This window comes from Panthera leo, chromosome E1 (genome assembly GCF_018350215.1).
Source record: "Panthera leo isolate Ple1 chromosome E1, P.leo_Ple1_pat1.1, whole genome shotgun sequence".
Lineage (NCBI taxonomy): Eukaryota > Metazoa > Chordata > Mammalia > Carnivora > Felidae > Panthera > Panthera leo.
The window spans coordinates 57,477,728-57,496,558 of NC_056692.1; the positions used below are offsets into that span (position 1 = coordinate 57,477,728).

Consider the following 18,831-nt stretch of genomic DNA (forward strand, 5'->3'; position numbering starts at 1 on the left):
ATGTGAAATTGTGTGGTACACACTACAAGTAGGGTTGAAACCCAGACATAAGACAGAAGGAGGGGCGCCTGGGTGGCTCAGTCGGTTAAGCGTCCGACTTCAGCTCAGGTCGTGATCTCACAGTCTGTGAGTTCGAGCCCCATGTCGGGCTCTGTGGTGACAGCTCGGAGCCTGGAGCCTGCTTCGGATTTTGTGTCTCCCTCTCTCTCCGCCCCTCCCCTGCACACACTCTGTCTCTCTCTGTCTCAAAAATATAAATAAATAAATAATTAATTAATTAAAAAAAAGACAGATGGAGTAATCCAGAAGGCTGCCTGGAGGAGGCAGCAATGACAGGCCTCCAAGCCCAGTAGGCACTTTGAAACGAGGGAATTTGCTGGGGAGAGGGTGTTAAAGTCACGCAGACATGCCTTGCTAACCTCTTCCACCCTATCGGAGCCCATGTCTCAGCTACAGGCTAACTCCACCTTGTTGGATGGAGACACAGGCCCCAGGGTGGAGGTTTCCTGCCAGGTGCCCTCAGGCAGCCCACCCATCGCCTCTAGCCTTGTCGGGAAGGACCCACAGGTCCACGTGCAGCGGGGACCAAACTACGGGCAGTCTGCCAACTTCTTCCCACTTACCCCGATGTCAGCCTGGCATTGGAGCCAGGCTGAAAACGACTTCAGTGGCCACCCCAGCCCGTTCAAGCTGGTGTCCCCAGGTGAGAGGCCCCCTTGGCTTCCAGAGGGGCGGTTGGCACTTCTGGGTGGGTCAGCGGGAGGTAGGAGAGCCCCGCCCTGGCCCTGCCTAAGGGAGGCCAGCTCGGCCACCCCCGCCTCCCTCCCGGGGCAGCTGCCCCTGGTACCTACCTCTGTGCTGGCTGGTTGGTAGCCTCCTCCATTGCCGCTGTTGCCTCTGGGTTGCTGGGCCAAGCTCGCGGATCGCGTAGGAAATGGGTGCAGGATGTGGGGGACAGCGAGAAGGAGGCCGGGTAGCGGGTTTGGAGGACAGGGCTGCCTCCAGGGCAAACGAAGGGCCATGTGGCTCATGCATCACCTGCAAGAGTTTATGAAGGGCCTACTGTGTGCCACGTGTCTGCTGAGGGCTTGCACTTCCGTGGCTTTATCTGACCCTGACCACACTCCCCTGTGATGGAGTCAGTTGGCCTCCGGGTGGGGCATTTGCCTGTATTCCTGATGCGTCTGGGGAGGGACACGAGGAGCGGTGGTGAAGCCTCCTGGGGACCAGGCTGGATCAGGGGCTTCTGTTCTCCGTGGGAACCACATAGGTCGGTGCTTCCCAGCTGGTGACAAGAGGCAGGGGCTGGACCTCCTGGGGTCCCCTGTCTAAGGTTCTCAGTTCACTGACTTGTAAAGCGACCGGGCCTTTGTGGTGTCTGTCCCCAAGCCCCACAGGCCTCTGCGTGTTGCACCTGTCTGGCCTTTGGCAGCAACAACCTCTGCCCCGTGAACTTCTCACCTGCCTTGGTCTCTAGACACGGCCATCTCCTGGTTGTCTTCCTCCCTCCCTGGCCAAGCTTTTCAGTGGCCGCTGTCCGGGAGTCTATCCTTGGCACTCTCCTCGTCTCACGTCTGTGTCCCTTCCTCCCATCTCTGTCCTTTCCAGAGGCCAGACTCCTGGGAGAGCCGCGTCACCTCTCTGAGCCTCGGTTTTCCCTTTTATAAAGGGGATACAGAGGGGCACCTGGGTGACTCAGTCGGTTGAGCGACCGACTTCGGCTCAGGTCATGATCTCGCAGTCCATGAGTTCAAGCCCCGTGTCGGGCTCTGTGCTGACAGCTTGGAGCCTGGAGCCTGCTTGGGATTCTCTCTGCCCCTCCCCTGCTCATGCTCTGTGTCTCTCTGTCTCTCAATAATAAATAAACGTTAAAAAAATTTTTTTTAATATATAAATGGGATACGGAGACCGGGCTCTCCCTCACCACGTGACCAGGAGCCGACGCTTGCCCTCTTGGTGATTCAGTGCCCCCCTTCATTTAGTGGCATGACTAAGCCTTATACCACTTCTCCTGCCCAGGGCACTGATGCGCTTGGCGCCATAAAATTCCTGGAGGCCTTGGGAGGGGTGGCTGAAAGGTGTGCTTGCCTAACCTGGAATCTTAACTCCTTTATCATCAAGGCTGTGGCCAGACGATGCCGGCTCGGTAGAGTCCCCTCAGGAGGGCCCCGGCTGTCTGTCCCCTACAGAAGGACTCGCCATTTGAATGAAGGAAATCCCTGCCGGCCCTGATTCTTGAAGGCTGGTGTTCCTCCACGAACACACATGGTGTTAGTGTGACAATTTCAGGACGGGGATGGAATGAAATAGAAGGGCCTGTGATGGCAGGGGAGGTCCACAGGAAGTGGGGGGACCTCCGTGTGGCCCCTGTCCTCACCGTCCCTGCAGGTCTGGGGAGAGGGTGGGGTAGACTGTGAAAAGGCCCAGCTGCAACAACCCACTCAGCGTCCCCTCCTCCTCCCCCACCCCTGCTCCCCTCTTCCCTGGTGTGGCACCCCATCTCCTGGTGGCCTAGTCGCCTGTCTGTGCGGCTCACCTGGGAGGATTCTGAGCACTGCCCTCCCCCCCCCACCAGCACCCACTCATTAATCCTTACCCGCAACTAGCAAAAACTGTCTGGAATTTTTCCCTTCCGGTCAGTCCGTGGCCCCTAGGGAGCGCACCCCCACCCCACCCCACCCCATCAGCCTTCTCTGTTCAGATGCTCTAAAGATGTTGGGGTGGGGGAGGGCTGGGTTAAACTCTGCCCTCTGCCTGTCACCCTGGAAACTTTGTTTCTGTCTGCCTACCATCTTGGGCATGGAAGTCTGAAGTCACACACCCCTGGGGCCTGGCTCAGCCCCGGAAAATTTGCGGAGAGGGTCCTCGGCACCACCCCCAGGCTTAGCTCCAGACGGGAGCAAAGAGCGACAGGCCAGTCGAGGAGGGCGTCCAGGCTGTGGGCTGGGGTTTGGGATGGAATGGGGAGAAAAGAGGGGGTGCTTCTGAGCCTGGGTCCTGGGCGGGTGAGGCCCAGACAGGCATCTATCTGGTGGGCTTCCTGGAGAAGGCGGGAGGGCAGGGGGCAAAGTGTGGGTGGGGCAGAGGGGCGGGCCCTCCTGGCGTCCCTCTCTTCCTGGGGACTCTCTGGCCCCTTGCTGGGGGCAGGGGGACGCGGCCCCCGCCACGACATGGGCTAGACGTTTGTCGGCCGCCAGAACGTAGGCAGGCCCAGCCGTCGGAGCGTCCGGGCCTCTCTGCTCGCCGCTGGCTGCGGACCGTATTTTGCCCTCGGTCCCTGGGGCCGCGCTGGCCACGCCCCTGGGGGCGGGGCCGAGCCGGGGCGGGGCGGGGTGGTGGCAGGGTCCTAGGCTGGCGGCGGCGGCTACGGCGGCGGCGGCGGCGGAGGCGACATGGAGAGCGGGGCCTACGGCGCGGCCAAGGCAGGCGGCTCCTTCGACCTGTGGCGCTTCCTGACGCAGCCGCAGGTGGTGGCGCGCGCCGTGTGCCTGGTGAGCGGGTGGGGAGCCGGGCGGGGGTACCGGACTCCGCCGCCGGGGACCGGGCGGGGGAGGGGGTGCCGCGAGCCTGCGAGCGCGACAGGTGGCGGCGGCCGAGGCCCGGGGGAAGGGTGCGGGTGGCGCGCGTGGGGCCGGCGAGGGGGCCCGGGCCCCGCCGCCCTCCATCCTCCGGGCCCCGCCGGCCGCCACTCGCGCGCCGCAGCTTTCCCCGGCTTCCCCTGGTCCCCACTGCCCCCCACCGGCCGGGCCCGGGCGCGGGGTGGCCCGGAGGCGCCGCGGGGGAGCAGGCCTGTCGCCCTGCTGGCGGTGGGAGGAGCTTGGGGCAGCTCCAGGACAGGTGGCCGCCGTGCTGGGACTCTCTGCTGGGGGAATTCATGCGGAAGGGGCTTTCCCAAGCCACGTTGGGTAATGGGGTCTCCCCTCCACTCGGGGAGCAAGTCACGTGTCTGCCTCCCCACCCAAGATCAGGTGACCCCAGGATGTACCCTTCCCAGGAGGGTAGGGGATCCCTCCAGCACCAGATTACTGGGGGTACGGGGGTTGGGGGGGGGCGGGGCACAGGATTTTGGACAACCAGCGCCTGGAGCTGGACAAGGTGTTAGTGTGGGCAGGCAGAGGACTAGGACTAAGTGCCCTCACCATGCCTGCCTGGAACTGGAGCCTTCCGAGGTGCCCTGGTGGCACCCATGCCCCCTCCCTGCCTGACCGTGGGGTCTGATCCAAGGAGCAGATGCCCCGTGTGTCGGGACAGCTGTGCCAGGAGTCAGGGCTGGCACACTGCTCCCAGCATCGGGGAGTTCCGGCTTCATCCCCAGCTGGGGGTGGGGCTTGTGACTGCCAGCTCCAGAGTCTATTCAGAGGGCCTTGTCCCGGCAGGGCAAGGGAGAGGCCTGTGCCTGTCCTAGTGGGAGCCAGGTGTCCAGACCGTCCCGCATCTGCTGACATGGGGTGGGGATGGGTGGTGGCCTTGACGTCTGGGGGGGCGAGGAGGCCACATGAGGCTGTTGCCGAGGGCCTAGAGCCCCTCCCAGAGTTCTGGCTGGTGAACCCCCTTCTACCCCGGCCCAGGACCTCCAGGGTTCTGAGTGCAGAACTGTATCCACAGGCCTGCCAGTCAGACTAGCCTGGGGGCCCTCAGAGGGGAGGGTCAGGATGTCAAAGGGGCCAGGAGTCCTTGTAGGAAGAAAGCTGGCCAAACTGGGGTGGGGGGTGGGGGGAGCAGCCTGGAGCAGGAAAGAGTGGGAGGGGGCTCCAAGAAGTGGGAGTCTGGGGGCACGGGTTCCAGCTCAGGGCACACTGGTGCAGCTTTCCTGAGAGGTGGGGGGGGGGGGTGTCTTTCATCACCCAGGTTTTGGGGCAGAGGTTGGGCTCTGCAGAGGTGATTCAAGCAGAAGGTGATCTGGGGGTGACTCCAGGCCTGGGTTTCTGTGACTTTGTGGCCCATCTCCTACGGAACCACGATGGCCCTTCCCGGCAGGCAGCCGGGGTGGGGATCTCCCTCCCAGGAGATCCCCGTCCGTTCCCCACCAGCCCCTGGTCCAAGAGTCTCCCGCCGTGCCCCCGGTGATGGCGACTGTGCTGGCACCTGCAGGTGGCCCGGGAGCACGGAGAAGTGGGGACTGTGCACCAGCCAGAAGCAACTTGCTTATGAGCTCAGTCCCCAAGTTCAGAGGGGCCCTGGTGCCTGCCGTCCCAAAGGGGAACAGCTGCAGTGGGGGAGCCCAGGGTCCCTCTCACGTGTGCCCGCCGTGGGGCTTGTCTGGCGACCGCTCAGCCCTTCCCCACCTGTCCCCTCAGGTCTTTGCGTTGATCGTGTTCTCGTGCATTTTCGGCGAGGGCTACAGCAATACCCACCAGTCCAAACAGAAATACTGCGTGTTCAACCACAACGAGGACGCGTGCGGCTACGGCAGCGCCATTGGGGTGCTAGCCTTCCTGGCCTCGGCCGCCTTCCTAGTGGTCGATGCCTATTTCCCCCAGATCAGCAACGCCACTGACCGCAAATACCTGGTCATCAGCGACCTGCTCTTCTCAGGTACCTTCCAGCGGGACCCCCAGTTGACTTGGGGGAGGTGAATAGGAGTGTTCCTAAGAGGGTTCTGGGATGGCAGGGCCTCGGCAACCCCAGGGGGAACCGAGGGCAGCCCCTACCCAAGCAGACAGGCTTGCACACAGGGATTTCTGTGAGTCTGCTTAAGCCCACCGGCGTTGAGTGCCAATCACAGGACCTTCGAGCCAGGCACCCAGGTCGCCACCCTGGCTTCCGCATCAGTGCCCTTCACACTCCTGGAGGCTTCTGGGAGATCCCTGCCACAGGGCCTCGCCATCGCCGCCCCCACAGGGGGCCCCTCCTGGGTCCCCAGACCGCCCCTGCCTCCGTGGAAGTGACCTTGCCCTTCCGGCCTCCTTCCCAGCTTTCTGGACCTTCCTGTGGTTCGTTGGTTTCTGCTTCCTCACCAACCAGTGGGTGGCCACCAAGGCGGAAGACGTGCTAACGGGGGCCGACTCGGCCCGGGCAGCCATCACCTTCAGCTTCTTCTCCATCTTCTCCTGGGTAGGTGGGCCGGGCGGGCAGGGGTGCAGTGTCTTTGGGGAAGGGTGGCGGAAGGCTGAGGAACCCAAACCTCGGGGCTCCCTGCAGGGCGTGCTGGCCTCCCTGGCCTACCAGCGCTACAAGGCCGGCGTGGACGACTTCATCCAGAACTACGTGGACCCCACTCCAGACCCCGGCACCGCCTATGCCTCCTACCCCGGTGCGTCTGTGGACAACTACCAACAACCGCCCTTCACCCAGAACGCCGAGACCACGGAGGGCTACCAGCCGCCCCCTGTGTACTGAGCTGCGGCCGGAACGGTCAGGGGAGCAGAGAGGGCGCTCGGGGGCCTTCACTCTATGCTGGACTCCTCCCGTGAGCTTCGCCTCCTGGAGCTGTGGCCCCCTCACCCTGCCGGGTGCCCGTCGGAGCCGCGCACGGCCTGGAGAGCCCCTGCTTCCCCCGCCCTGGCTGCCGGGCTCCCTCTAGCAAGGGCTTCGCCCACCCACTCCTCAAGGGCATTTTTTAGAAAAGGGTTTTTAGCCAGATGTGTTTTGTCATTGCTTTTAATGATCCCCAACACGCTGTGTTGTGCCCGACACGCTGCTTTGACAAGTGCCTTAGCTTCTCCCCAGCCCAAAGGAGCCGGGCCCAGGTCCAGGACCTGGGCCCCGGTGGCCACAGTTACTCGGGGTTCTGTGCCAAAGAGGAGGCCGTGGGGCCAGGGCCCCCTTTCCTGCTCACTCAGGTTTGTTCCCCACCTCCTGGCGCTGCTGTGTCCCCAGCCCCCTGCCTGCCCCGGGAGCCAGCAGCCCCGTGCTCACTGCTGTAGCATCTGGTTGCTCCTGGATCTAGGGTCATTGCCCCATGCCAGTGCCTCCGGACTGCCTGCCTTTCTGCCTGCCAGCCGTGGCGCTGGATGCCCACCCCAGGGGGCACCGGGAGGCATTCCCTCCGCCTCGCTCCCAGCCCTTGGCAACCGGGAGGGGCTTTGCCTGCCGGAAAACACCCAGCTTTATGTAAATACTCTGCCACTGTGAGGTGTGGGGTGTACCCACAGCCCCTGGGCTGTTCTGAATGTATTAAATAGCCTTGGGGGTAAGATGCAGACCCTTGGTTCTGTTAGACTGATTTGAAGACGGAATAAATGTTTTTCTCGTTCATAATCTCCAGGGTCATCAGTTGGGCCTCAGCCCAGGGGTTGGAGAGAGATTCCACTCTGGGGTGCACCCTGGGAGGGGGGTGCTTTACGAGCCTGCATTTTGAAGTCACGGCAGCGTGCCCCTCCAGCACGCCCAGCGCGCGCACGCACTTGTCTGGGGTCTCATTCCTCACACTGCCGTCCAACGGCATCTTAAAATAGCAACTGTGCTCAGCTTGTAAACAAGACAGTCTTTCTGGACTGCCTTGCCAGGGCCCTGCTGTGCCCTTGCTGGAGTTGGGGTGGGGGCCCCTGGGAGCGGACCCTGCGTGGCAACCCTTTCCTTCCCAACCCTCTTAGCAGAGCGCGGAGCGATCCGGCAGGGCCCAGAGGCCTCCACTTCTAGCAGACAGGGGTCTGGAGCCCGTCCCGGGATGGCCCCCCCTGAGGGAGTGAGCCCATCTCTAGCAGGAAAGGCCAGGGCCCCTGAAGCACCTCACTTCCCTTTTGGAGCAGAGATAGCGAGAACTGTCAAAAGTGGGCCTGTTAGTTTCAAAATCGAGTCGACACTCATAGAGTTCTGCAAATGCCTCACTGTAATTCGGGACCGGTCACTAGCAAGCCGGAATAGAGCAAAGGGGAGAGGCAAGCCAGGGCGAGGAGGCCACCCCAGAACCCCCATCCCATCTCCACTGGTGGGTACACCCAACCCCAGAAGGTTGGCCCATGTTACAAGGTACAGCTGAGCTAGTCTTCTGGGCTCCCGAACTATCAAGTGTCTGTTTCACAAACAAAACCTGACCCCACAGCCCCAGCGGGCAGCCCCGAGTATAGCCTTGTCTTTCCGTCCCGGGCCCCAGCCTCCTCTGTCCACCCATTTTGTCCTAAACCTGTCCAGACAGGAGAGCAAGCAAATGTGCCTCTTAGGACGCGCTTCGCGGCGCTTCTCAGTTAAAGTGTTGTGGCTAAGAGACCAGCAAGTAGTTCTAAAAAAGATCTGGAAAGAAATCCCCACCCATGGTCCCATCAGAGCTGTCGACAGGGAGACCCAGGGCATCCCAGGCTGTTAAAGACACGTGTGCTCCCACCAACCAGTAAATTTTAATATTAGTTACTAATTTCACACACAACAGAATCAGAGACCCTGTCCCCAGCTACCTCTGCCCCTACCCACCCTACCCACCCCCCCCCCCCCTTTAAAAGATAAGCCCCTGGGATCTGGGCCCCACTAGGGTAAGTGTCCCTCATGTGAGAGAAGCTGTAATTCTGGAGAAAATGACCACCAGAGAGAGGGAAGAGCTTTTAGCCCGAAGGGAAGCCAGAAGGCACAAGTCCAGCCACCCTGAGGGACCAGGAGCCCTTTCCAGGCCAACAGAAATTTTTGCGTGGGATGACACTGTGCTGAGCCAGAGCAACTGGGGAACGGACTTCCCAGCGAGAACAGAAACTCAACAGTGAAAGCCACAAGGGGGAAGAAGCGGCCAGCGGTAGTGTCGCCAGTGTGTGGCTCGGCCCCTCACCCCACGGGAGGAGGGGGCGGGTGTCCGCGGTGGGTGGCCAGACCCTGAGCTCAGGAGTGGATCCGCAGCGGGGAAGGGAACCAAGAAAGCGCCGGCGGGCAGGAAAGGGGAAACGGGACGTGCAGACCACCAGCCCGGGGAAAGCGCACCGCCGCCGAAAGTTCCGTCCCCGCACCCCACCCCCCTCCACTTCCTCTTCTGGAAAGGCTGCGCCGCACGAGGGCGGGGGCAGTCCTGCAAGCGTCCGCCAGGGGGCGGCAGCGGGAAGGGAGCCGGCGCTCCCCAGGCGCCCACGCCTCAGTTGGCCGAGCTGCACTGCAGGACCTGATGCGGAGCAAACAGCTTGCGCGCCCCCGAGGCCTCTCCCGGCTTCCCCAGCAGCGGGCAGTTCTCCTTATTCTCCTTGCCGTCCGGCCCGGCGGGCAGACCCGAGGCCTTCTTGAAGTAGCACAGGCGGCACACGGAGTGGTATTTGTCTGCGCCCCCGATCACCTCGACCTGGCCGCGGGGATGCAAAGAGCCATGGGCTGAATGGGCGGAGGCGGGGCGGGGCGCCTCCGGGCCACCCCCCCCACCCCTGCCACCCCCCCCCACCCCCCCGCCAGAAGGCAGGTGGCGGCTACCTCCTTCTCTGCGCCCAGCCTCTTGGTATAGGCGGCTTCGCGGAAGCACTCCATGCACACCGCCGTCAGCTTCACAACACTCTCCGCCAGGGGCACCAGGTTCAGGATGGTCCCGAAGGCCTACGTTCCGGGGGAGAGACAGCCTCTGGGCGCACCCACCTCGCCAGGCGGGTCTTTCCCTGCAACCCCTTGACTCACAAGCACGGACACAGGGGCACTTTGCCTTGACCTTGCTTTCCCCAGAGTGCCGTCCCCTGCAACACCCCCAGCACCCAGACTGGGATGGACTCGCTCCCAGGCGAACCCCGGGGGGGCCTGGGTCCCGCTCACCTGAGTGCCCGGCTCAGCCTGAGCCGCTCAGAGTGTCCCCCAAGGGCTAAGCCCCGGTCGTCCAGGTGGCACCGCGCTGAGAGCAAAGGCTAGCTGGGCTGTCCCTGCTCCTCCCCGGGCCCCCTTCTCCCTCCAGACCCCTTCCCAAGACCTGGATCAGATGACTCACCTTCCTCTGGAAGGTCCCATCCAGTGCAGCCACAATCACGGTCTTCCCGGCGTTGGCCATAGTCTCGCTGAACTCCACGATGTCTGGGAACTGGGAGGGGGCGGAGGGGGGACGGCAGTGGGTTTCCACCCCGAGCAGCTTGCAGCAGCCACGGAGAGACACTGCCACCGGTCAGCGTGGAGCATGAGAACAGGGCGACCCCAACGCTCCCGCCAGTGCCCCGACGAGGAGACCGGCGTTCCTGTGCTTGCCCCACTGCACACAGCCATGTGCACCCACAACCACCCAGGCCGCCTCACCGGCCACCAGCCTTCCGGGACAGAATAGGTCGGCTCCAGGCCCCAGCACAGCACCACGGACCTGTCGCCGGGTGATGTGGCCCCACTGGAGGCGGTCTAAAACCGCGGTGGCCAAAAGCTCAGGCCAGAGGGCTGCCTGCCTTGAACCCTGCTCTGGTGGGACGCGTGTGCTTGGTGACCTTGGCAAGGACTTCACGTTTCTGAACCTTAGAAATGGCAAGGACCGCCCTCGGTGTTGTTTAAGGATCGGAGGCACTCATATAGGGAATAATGTGCCATCTGCTGCCTCGAGAAGGGGTCGGGGTTCCACTGGCCATTTACGGAGCAGGACGCCACAGCGGGCCCCGCGTGTACTTGGTAAATCGACTGTCATTTTTAAGTGGCCCAGGGTGAGGTCACAACTTCTGCAGATGCTCGGGCGAGCTGTCCCTGGTCAATCCCACTGCCTTCGGCTGATTGTGTTAGTCTGTCTGGATTGGTCTTCGGGCTGTGAGAACGCGCACGTGCTTGTCTTTGGGCAGCAGGGTCTCTCTCCAAGCCATCAGGCCTGACCTGGCGCATTTATCGAGGTGCGAGGTTACCGAGACACCTCAGTTGGCAAGTTGGACAGTTGGCAAGTTGGACAGTTGGCAAGACAGGTCCCGTGAAGGTGGCTAGAAAAATCACGAGCAATTCAAGGACGATTCGGCCGAAGAAGCCAGACGTGGCTCCCCTCTGTGGGGCTGGCCAGTCCCGAGCTACAGAAACACCCACGACTCCTGCACCGTCATACACGTGTCCCCACTCCGTCACAGGTGACAGAAATGCAGCTCCCAGCCTGCAAGGAGCTCTCAGCCAGTAAACGCCTCCCTCCCTAAGTTGTGGCAAAGCAAACGGTCTCCATGTATTTCCAAGGAGAGAGGCCGGGCACACCCTTCCCCTCAGGGCCCTGAGAGGGAAAGGAGCCTGCCCACACCCTGATGTCGGGTTTTCGGCCTCCAGAATTGGGAAAATCAATTCCTGCTGTTTCAGCTGCCTGGTCTGTGGTACCTGTTAGGGCAGCCCTAGGAAAATATTACAGGTTACACTTAAAGTAGAACCTCGGGGTGCCTGGGGAGCTCAGTCTATGGAGCATCCGACCCTTGGTTTGGCTCAGGTCGTGATCTCCCCGTCTCGTGAGTTCGAGCCCCACATCATCGGGCTCCAAGCTGGAAAGGTGGAACATGCTTAGGATCCTCTCTCTCTCTCTCTGTTCCTCTCCCACCCGTGCTATCTCTCTCTCTCTCAAAATAAACAACCTCAAAAGAAAAATACTTTAAAACAGAACCTCAAAGTACTTAGTAAATTTCAGGTTTTCTTGGTAGACAAAAATAATCACGTAGGAAAGTACCGGGAGGTTTCTTGCTGGGGACGAGTTTGCCCACCCGAGTCCAGCGGCCCGTTCTACACCTCCGGGCGACCTTCAATGAGCCACTTCCCGAATGAGTTCTCATGAAGGGGAAAGAACCCAAAGAAGAGATTAGGAAGCCTACGAGTGGATTTTCACCGCTGCTGTCTTCCTGCCAAGAGCCGGCTGGCTCGAGATGTGCAGCCCAATGACCCCTGGCCCTGCCCCAGCCCAGGCCTCTGCTTCCTGGCAGACAGGCCGGCCTTGAAGGGGCAGAGGCCACAGAAGCCAGGGATAAAGGATGTGACAAAGCAAAACATTTGGCCATGAGTGGTAAAACATGAAACGAAATGCCACAGACAGATCTCCGGGGCAAATAAACAGGGAAGAAAGAAGCAGACCATGTGACAAAGTGGCATTGGCCACTTCAGGTCCACTGGAGAAAGGAGAAACCAAGAGAAAAATGAGTGGAAGCCCTTCAAAGGCCATTGGAAAAAGGAGAAGTAAATACAAGTAACCCATAAACATGGACACAGACATCAGACAGCAGCGATGAGACAAACTTTCACTGGGGTGTGTGTTCGTGTGTGTGTGTGTGTGTGCACATGCGTGCAAGCTCTGCCACCTGCCCCTTACTCCTCCCCTCTCTCCTGGGGATTTCTGCAAAGGCCCAGTGGTCACACTGTCCTGTCATCCGCCCTCCGTCAGCGGGGCCGCCCTTTGGCGGGCTCTGCCCAGGCTAATTCCCGAGTCTTCTCCGCTAGCCTGCCCAGAGCCACCTGCCTCCATCCTGCCCCTGGACACACCCAGCCGGCCAGCAGCTCACTCCCTGGCTCTCCCTCAGACCCCTTTCTGACCGCCTCACCGTAGCTCCGTCCCCTTCACATTGCCCGTCTGTCCAGTTGTCCCCACCTGACCTAGGACATCGTTCTCTCCCTAGAAAGGAGAGACTAGACTAGGGACTAGAAAGGATGCTCAAGGGCGGGGGGGGGGAGACTCTGGCTGTACCACCCCCCCAACACCAAGAGCACTGCTGGCATGGGGCACAAGCCCAGAAAATACTTAGGATGAATGAATGAATGAATATTGCACATTTGCTGACATGGGTAAATGGTCAACCATGCGATAGAAGCCCACTCTATTTACTTATTTATTATTTACGAATAATGTATCATCAAGTTAGCTAAATACAGGGTCGTCTTGGCTTCGGGAGATTCCCGCGATCCGTCACGGACATCCAACACCCGATGGAGCTCGCGCTATTTAAAAATATACATCCACAAAGACTAGATGGATGTAGACCAACACGTAATGAGTTTTCGTTTGCTTTTCTGGGCTGCAAAAAGAGAAGAGCAGCCCCCGCAGCAGGAGCTGGCCTGGCGTTGGCAGCTGGGCCCCGGTGTTACCACATAGAGCGAAATTCATTTCACGGAACATTCGCATCCGGCAAGGCCACTCCTCGACTGGGATGGGTCAAGATGAAACCAAGACCCTCCGTAATCCTGTCTGAGCACAGAGACGGACGTGAACACTGTCCAGGCTACGGAGGACCACACGTTCCCCCTTCCTGCCCAGGAGGAAGGTTGAGGAGGCCGGTCAGTTACTCCCTTCCGGAGGGCACAGAATCGAGAGCCAGGCCAGCCTCTTAGAAGCCTCCCCAAAATGATCCCCCACAAGCCCAAGCCCTCTCCGGCTCCCTCTGTGAGAGGTCCCTGGTTCCCACGCTGTGGGTTCTCCCTGCAGCAATCACTACCCACTCACCAAACACACACACAGAAGAATTTCAGGGCACAGAGGTAGAATAAATAGGCAGTACAGGGGACCCTCCACCTTCGCGCAATTCCTGTGTCAGGACGCCCACCCAGGGAAATTGTAGAAGCCGCATCGGCAGACCTCCCCATCACTGACTCACGATAACGTTCTATGTTATTCAGCTGCTGAGATTTTTGGGCCTGATTGTTACAGCAGCTCACGTCACCCTCACGAGTGCACTGGGTGGAGACAGACGCACTCAGAACCCTCCGGAGGGCTGAAGTGAGCCCTGTGGGGAGAGAGTTGCAGTTTCATTCATTCCAGAAGAACTCGCGGAAACAAAAACTCCCAAAGCACACGAAAGACGAAAGACGCCAAGACTACGAAAGACAACCTGCAGAGAGTGCACTCCGGAAGAAAGGGAAAGAGTGAGCTGGAAAAGCCTTTAACACAAGATTCTCGGAAAGACAAGGAAAGGGACAGCAGCCGCCACACAAACAAACAAAAAACGGTAAATCCGCAAACAAAAATGAAGATATGTGAATTAGAGCAGGAGCTACACAAAGAGAACTAACCAGAAATCCCAGAAACGAATAGAGTCTTTGAGGGGCGCCTGGTGGCTCGGTCAGTTGGGCGTCGGACTTGGGCTCAGGTCGTGATCTCACAGTTTGTGAGTTCGAGCCCCGTGTCGGGCTCGGTGCTGACAGCTCAGAGCCTGGAGTCCGCTTGGGATTCTCTGCCTCCCTCTCTCTCTGCCCTTCCCCCACTCGTGTTCTGTCCCGCTCTCTCTCAAAAATAAGCAAACATTGGGGCGCCTGGGTGGCTCAGTTGGTTGAGCATTGGACTTCGGCTCAGGTCATGATCTCATGGTTCGTGAGTTCGAGCCCCACATCGGGCTCTGTGCTGACAAGCTCAGAGCCTGGAGCCTACTTTGAATTCTGCGTCTCCCTCTCTCTCTCTACCCCTCCCCCGTTCGCACTCTCTCTCTCTGCCTCTCAAAAATAAAGAAACGTAATAAAAAAATGAAAAAAAAAAAAGCAAACATTAAAAAAAAAAAACTGAAAAAGAAAAAAAAAAGATCAGAAATAGAACGAATACCTTCCAAACCAGCAGAGGACAAGGGTGGGGGACAGATAGGGAGTCTGTAGGCAGAATGCCAGGACAAACCAACTTACAAACTGCCCTTCGTCGATGCCTATGACAGCCACGCCTAGGGCCTCCTGGGCCACATCCCGGAGCAGGCAGGCTGGCAGTGCCTCCATGGTGTTTCTGGGGAGAGAAAGCCAGGGCGTGAGCAAGGCAAGGGAGTGGAGACCTGAACGCAGGGGCCGGGGAACAACTCTCGTGACCGCCCTACCCGCAAATCACGCGGCACGGTCTGGCTGGAGCGTGAAGTTAGCGCCTGTGGGAGGGCATCTGGGGAGAATAAAGGCCCATGCTTGGAAAACGAGTTATTCAACACAAGCTATTTCACTGGATGCTTTGGACTAGAAATTAGCAACGCGCAATACAAAGCTTTACTGAGACTCAAAAGCTCCTCCCCGCTTTGGTTTAGTGGGCCGGGGCAGACGAAAGGCTTTAATTTGTTTTAAAAATGAGAAAAGGAATAAGTAAATATAACTCAGCCTGCATTACAGATGTCTTTAGATCAATGCAGTCACAAACTAGAATTTTTTACTTCTTTCTTTTTATGGCGGAAGGGGCCCATGAAAGGCAAAAGTGCCCAGGGAAGTCCAACGTGGCCCTGGGCCAAACATTAGCACCAGACTCGGAGCCCTGTGTATCCTGGCAGAGATAAGTCCGGAACCCCAACCTTCAGTTCTCTAGAGTTCCCTCCATCTGGCTTTTCTGGCAGATTGAAGGGTTTCTTCAAGCTCACAGAGCTGTTAACCAGCAGAGCCAAGATTTGTATCTAAGGTCCCACGGCTGCCTGGCGTGCCCTGCGGGGACAGTCGTATCCAGAAGGGTTTGCAAGTGAAAGGTCACATGTGGGTGGGAATGTTCCAGGGCATTAGACCCCATCCTGCTCCCACACCCAGGGCCCTTTCTGAAGAGAAATGCCTTTCTCTGTCCTCTTAAATAGCGTCTTTGTTTTCCACAGTGTTGTTTTCCTTTGTATTCACTTTTCCTGCTGGTACTTAACTAAAGCTCAGCAGTTTGTAGGTGTATTTCGAAAAACATAAAACACCACCACTGCTTAGTTATTACCGTGCTATAATTCTACTCCAAGATCTGGGAAGAGCATGAAGTGGTATTCCCTGCATTTTAAATTCCCCCTTTCATCCCCAAATAGAGAAGACCAGAGGGCGGGCAAGGGCAGGGTGTGTGGAACTGTCACTCCTGCCAGGGGCTCAGTCCCAGCCGCTGCAGCCCGAGTTAGACAGCACCTGTGCTCAGACAGGCAGAGCTCAGATGTGACCCTGATCTGATGGGACTTCTCATCACTGCACAGTACTGCCTCCTGCTTTCACGGACTTCCCTGGATGCTCCCCTGCCCAGTGCATGTTTTAAGGAGGAAGAAGCAGGGGCACCTGGGTGGCTCAGTCCGTTACGCGTCCGACTTCAGCTCCGGTCATGATCTCACAGTTCGTGGGTTCGAGTCCCACATTCGGCTCTGTGCTGACAGCTCGGAGCCTGGAGCCTGCTTCGGATTCTGTGTCCCCCTCTCTCTCTCTCTGCCCCTCCCCCACTCGTGCCCTGTCTTTCTCTCTCTCTCAAAAATAAATAAACATTAAAAAAAAAAGGCAGGGAGAAAGAAGCAAGCTGGAAGACATACATGGCCTACATCAGACAGCACGGCCAGGAAGCAATGGTCATGCAAATGCCGGCACTTAACTCCAAACCCCGAGCACTGTCCACCCCACCACCCGCCTGGCTTCCGAAAACCCCACGCTCCCACCCTGAAGCCACACATCAGGCGGTTCTGAGCCTGCAAGCCCCGCCTTCAGCTCAGGTGGCCAAGTCCAAAGGGCAGAGACGATGTCCCAGGCTCAGAAGTGTCAGGCCCCAATCTGCAGCAAGGAACAGGCCCGAGTAAGACTAAATGTAACCCTCCACCCCCCACCTCAGGTTGCAGACTGAAATGATCCCAAGGTGCAGGCAGATAAACAGAGAAGGGGATATGCACAAAAGCCACGAGGCCACAGGGAATCAGCCCCAGGGCAGGGCAACTGAAAAGTTACATAAAAAGCCCCGTGCAGGCCCAACAAAACCGGTTTGCAACCGTATAGGTGTAACCTCCAGAGCAGGGTTCCTCAGCCCGGGCACGGCACTGTTGATAATTGGGGCAGGATCAACATTTGGGGGAGGGGGGAGGGGCGGTGCCGCCCTGTGCATTGTGGGATGTCCAGCAGCATCTCTGGCCTCTAGCCACGGACGCCAACAGCCACCCCTAGCCCGCTCCAGTTGTGAAAAATAAATACGTCCCCAGACATCGCCAAATGGACTCTGGGAAGGGGGGGAGGGGGTGCAAAATCTCCCCTGGTGAAGAAACCCGGGGCTAGAATCCTGTGAGAGGCCAAGGCCCGAGATCCCTTGCCATGCAGCCCTCAAAGTCTGCCGAGTTGCACGGTCGGCACGAGCCCCCATTCCTGCTAAAGAGAGCTCTGACAGTATGTTCTATGCCCCCGTGAGTTTCCACCCGGCTTCCAGAGGTGGTGTTAGGAGAGGACAGAAGAGAGCAGACACTGACCGGTCGTGCGTGGAGAAGCTGCTGCTATACCGAGTGTCTTTGGCGTACTTGATGACCAAGCACTTGTACTGGGCGATCTGGAAGCGACGGACCCGTCTCATCAGCTCAGTACTGCAAGAACAGAGCACAGCGGTTACGAGGGGGCAAAGAAGACTCTATCAGCACAAGCTGGGCTCCCCACCACCGTCTAGGGGTCTGCAGCCTGAGGCCCGCGCCTTTGGACAGAAAGACCAGTGACGACAGAGAGGGCCAGTGCTCTGAGAGTTCAGTCTAGACCCGAGAGGGACATCAAGACTGTACGTCCCTAGGGAGCCCAGGAATAATAAAGGCATGCCGGGGCAGGACGTGCTCTCCACGTGGGGGGTGGCGAGGGATAACCCCCCAGGTGGCCGGGGGAGGAGGCAGAGAAGTGCAAAGGCCACAGGCAGAGGGGAGGAGTCCAAAGTAACCTCACTCCAGAGGTCTTCACAGAGTCTTAACTGACGTCACAAAATCTTTTTGTGCCAAAGAGGGCGCTTTGCCACCGGATCCCAGAGCCCACCTGAGCGTCACCGCAGCTGTCCCCCAGGGCGGAGGGAGGTACTCAGGGGGCTCACCAGCCCACCAGGTCAGCTAGTGGTCCTGTCACATCGGGGGAGCCAAGGTCCCCTGGCCTGACTCCTTAGTGTTAAATTTTTAGGGGCACCTGGGTGGCACCAATCCTTGGTTTCGGCTCAGGTCATGGTCGCCTGGGTGGTGAGTTGGAGCCCGGCACTGGGACCTGCGATGACAGTCTGGAGCCTGGTTGCGATTCTCTCTCTCTCTCTCTCTCTCTCTGCACCTCCCTGCTGATGCTAACTCTGTCTCTCTCTCTAAATAAATAAATAAATACATAAATGAAATAAACTTAAACTTAGAATACTTAAAGTTTTACAGGCGCCTCGGTGGCTCAGTCGGTTAAGCCTCCGACTTCGGCTCAGGTCATGATCTCACAGTCTGTGGGTTGGAGCCCCTGTGTGGGGCTCTGTGCTGACAGCTCGGAGCCTGGAGCCTGCTGGAGATTCTATGCCTCCCTCTCTCTATGTTCCTCCCCCACTCACGCTCTTTCTCCCTGTCTCTCAAAAATAAACAAACATTAAAAAATGTTAAATACTTAAAATTAAAAAAAAAATTAGGAGACCTGGCTGCCCCTTTCTGAGAGGGCTCTAGCGAGGGGCCAAACGGTCAGCAGCTGCACCCAGCTGCGCGGGTGGTTATCGGACCCTAATGGGAGGGCCTAAACTGGGCGGGCTGGGAGGGAGAGCCTCCTCCAGGACCGGATCCAAGGGCGGAGCGGCATCCTGGGCGGGAAAGCGCGGTCGGGCGGTGGCGGCTGACCTAGGGGGACTGCACGATGGGGGGCTGTCCGAGAAGGGGGACAGGCCCGCAAGAGGCGCCAGGGGAGGACAGACCCTCGGGAGGGAGGGGTGGAGGAGGAAGTGGTCCCGGCCCGCCCTGGCCCCGCGAGGCCATTACCTTTTTCCCGAGAACATGGGTCCTAGAATCACCTAGGAGAGAAAGCGGGGTCACTTCGGAGTCCACTGCACACGGACCCCCGGCCACGACCCCGCCCCCGCCCCGGCCCCCGCGTGCTGGGACCTGTCCCCCGTACCTGGATCTGCCCCCGGGTCTTGCTGGGGGAGCCGGGCAGCACGGTGGGCAGGTTGATGCAGCTCATGGCGCCCCTAGGAAGCTCGCCACTCAGGGACCCTCAGGTGTCACCGCCCAGCTGCCTGGAGCTGGTTCCCGCGCCGCCCGTCTTTATCCCCGGCGCGCTGGCCAATCGGGAGCCGGCGCCGGCGCCCGAGAGCCAATCAGCGCGCGGCCGCGGACTGGCGGGAGGTTTGACCGCAGCCCGCCCCTAGTGGGCAGCGCCGAGGACCCGGCG

General features: G+C 59.4%; 2 protein-coding genes across 3 annotated transcripts; one reads left to right on the plus strand and one right to left on the minus strand.

Moving 5' to 3' along the window:
* Positions 1–3,359: 3,359 nt before the first annotated feature.
* On the plus strand, positions 3,360–7,200 carry SYNGR2 (synaptogyrin 2). 2 transcript variants are annotated; one of them, XM_042915912.1, is made up of 4 exons: positions 3,360–3,491; positions 5,298–5,535; positions 5,915–6,054; positions 6,142–7,200. In XM_042915912.1, the coding sequence occupies exons 1-4, from the start codon at positions 3,393–3,395 to the stop codon at positions 6,337–6,339; spliced, it is 675 nt and encodes a 224-aa protein (XP_042771846.1). In that variant the 5' UTR covers positions 3,360–3,392; the 3' UTR covers positions 6,340–7,200. The 2 variants fall into 2 exon arrangements, with proteins under 2 accessions (XP_042771846.1, XP_042771847.1); XM_042915913.1 differs by lacking the exon at positions 5,915–6,054.
* Positions 7,201–8,370: 1,170 nt separating this feature from the next.
* On the minus strand, positions 8,371–18,791 carry TK1 (thymidine kinase 1). The gene is made up of 7 exons (XM_042915909.1): positions 18,556–18,791; positions 18,420–18,451; positions 16,926–17,036; positions 14,410–14,503; positions 9,818–9,907; positions 9,319–9,438; positions 8,371–9,193 (listed from the first exon to the last, which is right to left on the minus strand). Exons 1-7 carry the CDS (start codon positions 18,619–18,621, stop codon positions 8,993–8,995), a joined length of 714 nt encoding a protein of 237 aa, XP_042771843.1. The 5' UTR covers positions 18,622–18,791; the 3' UTR covers positions 8,371–8,992.
* Between the last annotated feature and the right edge of the window lie 40 nt (positions 18,792–18,831).